The following is an 11,806-nucleotide window of genomic DNA, read 5'->3' as shown; positions in this document are numbered from 1 at the left end:
AGCAAAACAACACAACAACACAGGGCCAGAACAAAAAACAAAAACAAAAAACAGCAGCAAATGGCTGAGGAAAAAAGTCCAACAAAAACTGCTGCTGAGGCAGAGCAAGACCGAAACAGTTCAAAAGTTCAGGGGGCCGCCCAAGCCAAGGGGCCAGACAGCAGAGTTCAAATATGTCAGGAGGCTATCCGGGCCAAGGGGCCAGATCTAAGGGCTGGGGAGCCTCGTGGGAGCGAGGCTGATCAGGGGACGAAGGAGATCGGGGGCTGACTGCGATCCCCACAGCAGCAGCAGCGACGAGACAGGAGGCCGACTGCGATCCCCACGGCGGCAGCGAGACAGGACAAGGAGCTGGAGGAAGTGACCTAACTGCTCTGGCTTAGGATGCTCGGACTGAGGTGGACCCTCGGGCTCCAGACGTGGCTCGGAAACCCTCACAATACACAATATTAACACTGAGCAGTTAGCTACTTTAAATTCAATCAATTGAAATCAATTATTATTTTCTTAAAATGAAGGACCTACATGTATAGGGGGAAGCGGTGTGCCTGGAGGGGAAAAAATATGCAGAAGTTAAAGTGGGATAATTGCACAAGGAGCTCTTTGAGGAAAAGAAGAGAGGATATGAAGAAGGTCAAGTACAAGAAACTAAAGTAGATGAGTGGCCTTTGGAGAAAATGAGAAGTGAAGATGAAGAAATGAAAAAAGCAAACATACAAGCACAGCCCTCAAGGAAAAGCAAGTACAAACAAGGACAAAGGGGAGAGGCAAACAAGGAAAACTGCAAGAAAGCAGAAGGCAGCTTTGACGAATAAAAAGAGTGGACTGAAAAAGACTCACAAAATAAGAAAATATGTTTATTGAAATGTGCACTTAGGCACAAAAAAGATATTGTTTGAGTGCTTTTGTATTCTATTTGTGTGTATTTTCTGAAAATGTCATGGTGTTTTGTTTAATTACAGGAGTTGATAGTGAAAAAAGATTTATCTAATAAAGTCTCATTGTACATGGTGTCCAGTGAGTGCTGAGCAGTTTACTTCAGGGAATATTGGTGCTCTGGAGCCTTTCTTAGGCTTGTTGATGATGGGCAGCTTCCTTTATACCTACCGCGGATCATGTAATCGCAGCATAGGTGAAATCAGTCCAATTCCTATATATTTTAAAGAAATAAAAGCAAAAGCTTAAGCCACCATCTCAGTATATAAAGTCTAAAGTTTTCAAGTATGTTGTAGAGCAGAATAAGGCCATTTCTTCCTGCTCTCAGCGGAGACGGACGTGTTTTTCTCTTCTCCCCCAACCTCCTTATCTACCCCTGCTTTTGCTGCTTCACTGCTTTAAGCATCTCTTCACACATTCCCGAACTGGAAATTAAATTATGGATCTAGTCAGCTGGTCTCTCAACACTATTGATGATCAAATTCTCATCACGAGATTGGGAGAAGGAGAACCCACTTTCATCTGGTCCGACTGACATACCTGGCTGGCTGCGTTATGGCTTCCCGTGGAGGATGGAAGATAACGTGCCTGGCTGTACTGTCAATTGTGGATGTGGCATATATTGGTTTATTGATATCAGGATTTCTCCTGATTGGACATGGGGATACCTGGTTTATTGTGAAGTTCTGGGCAGCCGTTCGGGCCTTAGTAAGGCTGCCTGTGAGGGATGCAGAGCTGTACAAACTCAATCAGACTCAGTAGAGCTGAATTCAAATGGATTAGATCAGGAGGAGTCTTTGAGTGTCTGTTTCTGCGTGGGGGAGTAGAACCAAAAATTCTGATTGGATTTTTCGCCACTGAGAGGTAACCAGAAAAACTGTAAGGTCTGTCAGTTATGACGGCCTGTATCAAAACAATTGCAGTATTTGGAATATGGCCTTGGATGGCTGTGGATCTAAATTGTCTCCTGGAGATGTTATGTGCTACTGCTATATAACAGGAGCTTTCTTGTACAAAGACTGCGTGCAAAGATGAAGCAACTGCCAGTTAGCTGTGTTCTAGGTCATGATAGACTTTTTGTGCCTTTGTGTCAAGTAATCATCTCCATGACTGAAAAGAAAGCTCGGACAGTGGCAGAGAAGGCAGGATTCACACATACCAGTACAATGGAGCTGGTATGAAGAGTGCTGATGCTGTATTGATCCCTTTTCAATAAATGTCAGAAAGGCAAATTGGTTTCAAGGCTCAGTTTATTCTTTCACGACAGTGAGCAATAAGTTATTTTGTGTGTGTTTAGAAGTGTTTCTAGTTCACTAACTGATCCTGAGGTCACGCCGTCTGCCTTTTTGGTTTTACGACTGATTCAATTCCGACGTTAAGCTGAACTTGATTCCTACAAATCATCTGAACACAGATATCTTTGACATGTTGTGAATGTCTGGACAAATTTGGACATGAAAACACATCTGAGCTATTAAAATCCAGGTCTTGATAAATTATGAAAAAATAAATAAATTCATCATGATATGAAGACACAATCAAAGAGGTTATTCTCCCGAACACAAGATACAAAAGTGAACCGAGCTGACTCAACAGGAATCAAAATTAAACCTACAAGAGAATAAATATTTGAAACCAATATGTACATCTCACTTCATAATATTAGTGTTTTCCTTCATATAAATAAAGACCATCTACTGCAAATTTTGAAAGACACTTTATTTTTAATGACTAAATGTTTTCTGCTAAAATGATAGCCAGGAGAGGACGATGGGGTCTAGCCAGCCTCCGCCATGCCTTCATCCACACCTTGTCAGGTGCAGATAATTGCTAATTAAGCCCACTTTACATTGTGACCAACACAGAGTGGAGCACAACAGCCACAAATCAAAAGGATCACTGAAACAGCGTTACTACCACACATCACATACCAACACCACACATGGTCCACTGAAAGGGAGCTAACTTCTCCACAACACTAAAGGTCACAGTACAACACACTCACCTCCTTATTCAAAGTGCATTTATAAAAAAAATGATGTTGATTGTTGTACACACTCATGTCCATGCACAACTCAAGGCCTTTCAGCACTGAGCACAAGCCCATGAGTGGTGAACGGTCTCAGACTGCTGTCAAAATACCCAACAAAACTCAGCGTCACTGGTTTTTGAGCAACTCTCAACCTAACATAGACCTAAAAACACAACTAACTTCCCCTATTCAGTCTTCAGCTGAATAAGTGCTTCAGCTGGACCAGGCCTGAGTCAGCAGACCAGAAATGTACCCCCAACCAGGATAACTACCAACACAATAAACTAAAACAATAAAGTAAAATAACAAGTGCTTCCATGGAACCACACAGCTGAAACAGACTACAGAGAGTTTGCTCTCTGAACACCTTAAATCAGCCATCACTCACCCACCAAAAAAATAAATAAGTTTTAGTCTCCACAAAAAAAAAGAGTCTGAAAGATGCCCAGCAAACTCCCATTTATGTTATGAGCCAGCTCATAAACTGCAACATAAAGTCGAGACTAACACTGGAGTTAATAGAAAAGGTATTATTTTAAATGACTAAATATTAACTGGTAGAAGCCAAGAGAGCATGATGGGGCCCATCAAGAAGTGGTTCCAGCCAAGCCGACCTCAGACCTTGTTTACATGAGAACAATCTGCTGGAAACTGTATCATTTTTAATGCGTGCAAACGGAAATGTTTTTAAAAATTATAGCTGTTCACACAGCGTTGTAGTTTCCATGCCAGGCCACAAGTTGGCAGTGTGAGTTTTGTGATGCTTTTTTGTCCCACAGACAAAAAAGCCCCACAGTCTCTGCTGATCCAGGTGACGGTGGAGCAAAGGTACACTTTGAGTGAGCAGCACAAACAGTGCTCTGGAATTTGCCATAGTTACTGTTTTCAATTCACGCATGTGCAGAAAAAGCATAGAAGTCTCAAAGTGCACATGTGCCCCTACCACTCGTTATGGAAAACTTGCGTTTTCCCTGATTTGTGACTCAAAATGCTGTTGTCTGTAAACCAATGGCCAAAATGCAACAGAGGTTTACTGTTCTCACCTGTAAACAGGGCCTCAAGTATGCCTTTTGTCACACCTTGTCAGGTGCAGTTACCAGTTAAGCCAAGGCTACACCCAAAGACTTGCACTGCTGCTGCAAGGCAAGCAGGATTGCAGTGGGGTGTGAGATGCAGAATTGGGAAAAACCGGTGAATAAAATTTCACCACATTGAAGAAAAATAAATATCTGACACTTGAAATGTCCTGGCAGAGGACCCTTACACCATCCCTTGATGTCTCTTTCATTTGTATTATGTTAGTAGTCTGACCACATTCAGTTGTTCACATGCACATGATGCAATGTTTTTGTTACCAAATTTTTGCCTTCTTTTAGATCCTGAGGACATGGTTAAGAAAAAGTTGTCAACTAAAAAAGGAACTAGGGAGAGGTTTCTCACTTAAAGTGACTTACTGATACAAATATATTAGTAATGTAATATCAAGTCATCAGATTACTGTTAATCTTTCACCACATGTAAATGGTTTATTGCCTTGTTTCTCATATGTCTCTTCAGGCTTCCCTCTCTGGTAAATTTTTGTCCACAAACATCACAGACAAATGGTTTCTCTCCCGTATGAACTCTCTTGTGTCTCTCAAGATTGCCCTCTCGATTAAATCTTTGTCCACACAACTCACAAGCAAATGGTTTCTCTTCTGTGTGGACACTCCTGTGCCTGTTCCGAGCCCCTACTTGTGAAAACTTTTTACCACAAACACCACAAGCAAATGGTCTCTCTCCTGTATGGACTTTCTTATGTATCTTAAGATTTCTGTTGCAGTTAAATCTTCTACCACAAACATCACAACCAAATGGTCTTTCATCTGTGTGGCCTCTCATATGGATCTTAAGATTTCTTTCACAGTTAAATCTTCTGCTGCAAACATTGCAACCAAACAATTTCTCTTCTGAATGAATTCTCATATGAGTCTTCATGTGAATCCTCCATTTAAATGCTTTGCCACACACATCACAACTAAAATGCGACTTCTGCTTAAATTTTTTCCCACAAACCCCACAACCAAATGGTTTCTCTCCTGTGTGGACTCTTTTGTGTATTTTCAGATTTCCTTCGCCATTAAATCTTTTCCCACAGACACCACAACCAAAGGGTTTCTCTCCTGTGTGGATTCTCATATGTCTTTTAAGATTATACTGATCTCTAAACCTTTGTCCGCAAAGACTGCAGCCATATGGTTTCTCTCCTGTGTGGACTTTGATCTGTAAATCTGCAGTTTGCCTCACTGTGAAACATTTCTTATTAGCGAAACTGCTGGAAGACATTTTTCCTGAATGACCTGTCATGTGTCTCTGAAGAGACCACTTGTACCGAAACCGTTTACCACACTCAGAACAGGCAAAGGCTCTAGCCCTGCTCTCCTTACAGCCACTGTCACTGTCTTCAGTTTCAGATCCAGATTCTGTTAAGGGTTCCTGCCAGTCATCCGTGTCGTTACCGCTGCCCTCATCATCAGCACCAATGCTGACTTCAGTTTCACAAGAGACAGAAGTTTTTGCATCAGTATTTTGCTGGGAGAGGTTATTTGAAGCTGGGTTCCTGGTTGGTTCTGCTCCTCCACAGTCCTCTCCGTCAGTTTCTGTTTTTATTTTTGTTGCACAGCTGATTTGACATTCTGCCTCTCTGTCATCTTCAATTTGGCTTTGATAAAGCTGTGAGCACTGAGGTTTCTCTTCATCATCTTCACTTTTCACAATAACAGCAGAGAATGGAAGTCTGGTGTTATCAGTCTCCTCCAGACCATTAAGCTGTTCTCCATCCTGACTGGTCAAGAGTTCCTCCTGTTCCTCCTTTATGTGGAGGAGAACTGGGTCCTGCTGGTCCTGCTGGTCTTCTGCAGGGAAAACTTAAAAAAAAAATAATAATAATATTTAATTTTTAAATTTAATATTTAAAACATTGGAAAAGATTCTCTGGAGTTTTAATAATATTTAAAGGAACAGACATTTCATGAATAATCATTTGTCTGCCTTTATTTATTTATTTAAATCTAGCCTTTAATAACTGAACTCTGGCACGTCTTTCCCTATGACGGTCCTGAGAAACCTGAGACTTGTTACAGTTAAGATTAGGAGTATCTAATGTGTCTTTGGGACTGGAAGGCTACATTTACTCTGCTGAGTCACAGTCCAGAGAAAAGAAACACTTCTGCTTCGTCAGCACATCAAATCTACTACCAGGAGTGGAAATACTCAGGTGAAGGTAATACCATTGCACATTAATTTTGCTGTGTTTTTATGCTACTTTAAAGGAAAATAAATGTGTGTCTCTTACCCAGACTTCTCCTGACGTGTGTCTGCACTAATTCTTCTGATTCTGCTCGTGTGGGAGACACAAAACTCTGATCTCTGGGTTCATCAGGTCGAAAGCTTTTTTTTTCAGACACTCCACTTGAATCTTTTGAGTACAGCCGTCTGAAACAGTGGTTACATTAATATCAATTGTTAATAGCAGTACTTAATATAAATGGCACATGTAACTAACTCATCACTTGAGTACAAAATACATATGCAGTAAAAAGGTGTGTATCAGAACTGTATACACAGGAATACTCCAAGACTAAAACCTCTTTTCCTTCAGATGTGCAACAATGTTTATGTCAGCTTTGGAAATAGAAACATTAACATTGCATCAACATTTCTAATATGTTGATATATATACACAGAACAGTATGCTGTCCTACAAGAAAGTGGTCACTTTTCCAGTTAACTGGATGTAAGGCTAATGCAGAGGCGTGGGCTCCTATCTACCCTGAGGTCACGAACTATGCGTCTTTCCTGGGCTTTCTCCCTGCTTTCCTGTCTTCTCTTTCCTCTGTCCCCTTGCAATAAAGGCTACAAAGTCCAAAAAATACATTTAAAAATCCACTTTGATTCTATACAGAGGCAATACTATAAAAACTATGTCACTGTCTAAAACCTAACTGCATATGGACACACAATTTGCCAATTTAAAATGATTTATTAAACAAACTTAAACAACAGAAATAGAGGCAGATGGGGTTTGGAAATCAGTAAGCTCAGTGGTGTAGGGTATGCATGTGTGTGGAGATGTTTGTAAGTGTTGCAAATGCAGCAAAATAACAAAACCTGAAGGAAAACAAATGCAACACAAGCCATGTTGGCAACGGGCTGGTGCACAGCACCCAGAAGAAAGTTCCTGCCTCAGATTTATAATCTGGGAACACAGGACCCAGGTGTTCCCAGTTGGCACTGATGAATCCTGCCCTGCCCACCAAAGACCTGAAACACCTGAAGCTTAAAAACAAGGGGTGATGGCTGTCACAATTGCAACATCTTCAGCTCCGTCACCTCCAGCTCGGCCTCCTGTCTTTTTGTCAGTGCCACCATCTCCAAACCATCCATCACAGCAGGTCTCACTACCATCGTGTAAACCTTCCCTTTCACTCTTGCTGCTCTTCTTCTGTCACAGATCATCTCTGACACTTGTCTCCACCCTGCCTGCACTCTCTTCCTTCTTCACCTCTCTTGTGTATTGTCCGTTGGTTTGGATGGTTGACCCCAAGTATTTGCAATTACTAGCTTATTTGTTTACACTGTTTGTAAACCTGTAAAGAAATCTAAATATGTTGATAATTATTATTAGTTTAAGACACTCAGATCTGCATCATTTATAGGTAAATATAAGGTTAAAAAAAAAAGGCAATGACTCCTGGATTTGTGTAACATTTGTGAAACACTCATATGCACAGTTTGTGAATAAAACCCATTGCCCACAGTTGTGCTTTCTCACATGTGGAACATGGCAGGAGAGATTTCAGAGTGATCACTCACCGTTCTGTCCCTCTAGAAGCATCAAATTCAGACACTGCTGGTTTTCCATTCATGGAACTTGGTGTGGCAGCACCTCTCTCATAGCTGGAGAAACAAAAGCAAGAGCTATGACTCATATGCATAAAACTGCATTACCATCTCTGATGTCAGGGGTCGGCAACCTTTACTATAAAAAAAACAACAAAAAAACCCAACTTTTCAGCAATTTTTTGTCAAAGCCACAGAGCGCCACTGAAGATGGTCAAAAGAGCCCAGAGGTTTGCTACCCCGTAATATGTCCAAGAAGGATGGTGGGGAAGGAGCAGTTCTCCTGCATCACAGAGATGTTGGACCTTGTTCACTGATATGTGCAAAGAAATGTTTTTACCCTGCACAAAAAAAATAAGTGCGCACACAAAACTGTTGGCTTAACAAAATGTGCACATCCGCCAATTTTGTTCTTACACCACACCTATATTAGTAAATCTGAATCATTCTAAAGCAGCTGCATTTAATATGCTCTGCACGGAAGAACCGGAGTACCCAGAGAGAACTCAAGCAGAGAAGGAAGAACATGGAAACTCTACACAAACCCAGAAAAGTTCTGATCAATGCAAACACCCACAGTAGAGGGCTGCACACAGTCTGTAATTGAGAGAGTCCTGCTTGACGCATGGATCGTACACAGTCTGAAACTGCTGAATGTTACAGGCCAAAACGACCCTCAGGCCACCAGAAAATGAAACAGTGTGGATGATGGCCAGTTTGCTCCTACAAAGATGCTCTTTTATTAAAGGGAGTTAAATCAATGTTGCAGGCAGGTGGGGTGGTTCAATCATTTTTCTTGCAGCAGCAGCAGCCTGTACTGTAAAAACCACTACACTACTATTTTTCTAAATAGGGAAGCACAACATATTTGCTTCCAAGGAACCAGACTTGTAATTTTTTAAAGGGGTCTTGAGCAATACTTCTCCAGCATTCTGAAGGTCAGGATAAGACTGGATGAGAAATACTTTTTTCATATTAACAGTTCATCTGCATATTTCAACTTCCGTACTGCAGTTTTTCCCTGTGTGAAACAAACAGGGTGGATGAAGCAGCTACAAAGTTCTCTTTTCTTCACTTACTGATCAGGTGGTTGATGAAGGACCTCTAGCTGTTTCCCAGTAAAGGTTTAATGGAGGTTACAGGGATGAAAAGGCTTCTTTTGGACACTAGAAAAACATTTCCTTCTGCACACATGCACACACGGATCTTACATGGACATTAAGTGTGGGTGAGCGGGTACCAGCATAGAGCCAGCAGCAACCCAGGGAAGCAGCCAACCCAGCCCCAAATCACTAGCCACTCCCTACCCCAGGCAGGGTGCATGAAACTGGTGTGTGGGAAGACCCGCCCACCCCCGTCTCCCACTCAGCATGTTTGGGGTGATGTGTTGGGTGTATGTTGAGTGTATGTTGTGGGAAGAATGTGTATGACTGTGTGAAAGCTACAGTGCTATTAAAATTGGAGGGACAGATGTAACATGAGCACTGAGCAACAGCGTCCATCCACACCACCCCCCCAAGGCCCTCAATGTCTAAGATGTAGATAAAATTGAGGAGCAGGCAGCAGTGAACAGACAAGTGGGGCCACCTCAGCAGCTCCACCCACTAACCACTGTGTGACACACCTGCCCCCCAATGCCCTATGTGTACGATGATGTGTTGTGAGCCGTAATTTAAAAAAAGGGGTGGGACATCATGCAGCACAGTGAGCAGAGCCAAGGGAGTGGTCCTCATTTGGCACTGATGAATCCTGCCCTGCCCACCAAAGACCTGAAACACCTGAAGCTTAAAAACAAGCCCCCCCCCCAAAAGACCCTACATGTGTGTGATGTGTTGTTTGATTGCGTGGGAGGAGGGGAAGGGTCAGGATATATACCGGCAGGTATAAGACTACCCCTGGAGGGAGAGAGCCAGCTAACTACTGGCTCACTAAAAACCCCAGTTCCCTACATCCAACTGCAGGCCAGGGAAGGCAGGTCCAAGGCCTGAAGTGGCCACACCCCCAGGGTACCACCATGCTCAAGGCCGGCACCTACCACCCACACTGCAGACAAACACGACATGGGATCATCTTGACAGAGAACACTAGAGAAGGCAGCCAACATCTAAAGAAGAGCTTTGAATGACCTTCTAGAAGCCTGGAGAACAGTTCCTGAAGACTGCTTAAAGAAATGACAGAAAGCTGCCTCAGAGAGTTCAGGCTGTGTTGAAGAGTAAAAGGTGCTCCTGCCAAATACTAACTTACAAGCTTGTTAGAATTGTACAAATTAGAATTTTTTTTTTTAACATGTAATTTAACATCTTATTATTTATTTACTTGTAATTATAATTCTGAGCATTTTTGGTTTATGGTATTTTGGAAAGCTGTAAATAATAATAATAATAATAATAATAATAATAATAATAATAATAATAATAATAATAATAATAATAATAACTTTAATGGCAGTAGGCTACATAGGGTAAAGTGGCTCAGCAATGTTATGGTTAACACATGCAAGACTCTGGGTTTAAGACTGAGAGGAGAGACAAAGTCCGGGGAGGGTTGTGTCAGGAAGGCCATCTGTTGTAAATCAAATATGCAGATCCATCTGCTCTGGCAGCTCTCAGCAAACAAGGGAGCAGTCAAAAGAAGCACAGCAGTGGTGGGTTTTGTTGTTCAGGTAATAAAGTATGAATTATTCACAGATTTGTGTGTGAAATTTTCATACAGACTGAGAATTCAGCCCAGTGGTCAGATGTTTCTCTCTTCTTTGGTGTCTGTGCTGTGCAGTGCAGGTCAGCTTGATTGACTGGCTGAGTGAGTGATTGTGACTGTGTGTGTGTGTGTGTGTGTGTGTGTGTGTGTGTGTGTGTGTGTGTGTGTGTGTGTGTGTGTGTTTCTGACTGGCTGCAGTCATCAGGCATGCAGTTCCCTTCTTCTTCTGCAGGCTCTTCTCTTTCCATCTCTAACCAGCACCAAATCAGTCCCGTTCATGTGCGTGTGGGACGTAAACTGATTTCTGACCAATCATGTAACGTACAGGTCAGATAGCATAGGTGACTTATTTGTTCCATCATGTTGTCTCCTATTTTGATTTAAGCACTCTTGCAGTATCTGAATAATCTGAGCATTAAAATAACCCCCGTGGGTATAAACCTCGGATTTATTCTCGATGTCACAGATTTGGATTTGCAGGTGTACAGCAAAGGTGCTTTTGGGGAAACGTGGCTTTTTGTTAATGACACAGGTAGGATAAATTACCTGTCCAGCAGAAAAGACGCCAGTTCAGCGTCACTCTGGAAGCACCTGTCCCTCCTCAGAGCTGTCCACCTGGGGAAAGCAAAGCCGATATCTACCTTGGTCGCTTTCTGAGGCGTCCTTTCCAGATTTAGTTTCGCTTCTTTGTATCTTCGCTGCTTTGACGGTGAGGTCTGCAGCTCCATCGCTTTTCCTCCTATTAAATATTATGGATCATGATCCCGATTTTTCCAGCTTTCACCTTTCCAAAGTGGCCACAGCATAAAGTGAATATTGAGCTCCAGCAGCCGCGCTGCAGGGACAATAAAATCCCCCATCAGGAGGGTCCACACAACACCGCGAAGACAACCGACCTTTCTTTGATGACCAATCCGACCTTTATTTTGTTCCCCCTTCCAACACAGAACCAGCAGAAGGTTCCTACCCAGGTGGAATCACATTAACACACTTCACGGCTCCTCACTGTTTAACAGTCTGATCGTGAAAGATGTGTTACCTAAGAGAAGTGCATAAAACTGCAGAACTGTGCAGAGCTCTTGAACCACCCCCATTTCTTTCTATTTTGCTTGGAAAATGGGAAATAGGTGCAGTGATTTATTGAAAGGCAACTTGCTATAATTTCTTCAGGAATAGATCTCCAGGCTTCGTGAAGGACATTCAAAGCTCTTCTTTGGATGTTTCTGCCTTTTGTTCTGTTCTCTGCCAGGATGATCCCAC

General features: G+C 42.3%; 1 protein-coding gene across 1 annotated transcript; it reads right to left on the bottom strand.

The window, feature by feature from the left end:
- Positions 1-207: 207 nt before the first annotated feature.
- On the bottom strand, positions 208-11,452 carry LOC115798464 (zinc finger protein 260-like). Its single transcript, XM_030755308.1, has 5 exons — positions 11,093-11,452; positions 7,823-7,906; positions 6,303-6,442; positions 4,979-5,874; positions 208-423 (listed from the first exon to the last, which is right to left on the bottom strand). Exons 1-5 carry the CDS (start codon positions 11,272-11,274, stop codon positions 208-210), a joined length of 1,518 nt encoding a protein of 505 aa, XP_030611168.1. The 5' UTR covers positions 11,275-11,452.
- Positions 11,453-11,806: the final 354 nt, after the last annotated feature.

This window comes from Archocentrus centrarchus, chromosome 19, assembly GCF_007364275.1.
Source record: "Archocentrus centrarchus isolate MPI-CPG fArcCen1 chromosome 19, fArcCen1, whole genome shotgun sequence".
NCBI lineage: Eukaryota > Metazoa > Chordata > Actinopteri > Cichliformes > Cichlidae > Archocentrus > Archocentrus centrarchus.
Note: the sequence above shows the minus strand (reverse complement) of the source record. Positions and strands in the feature narration are given on the sequence as shown.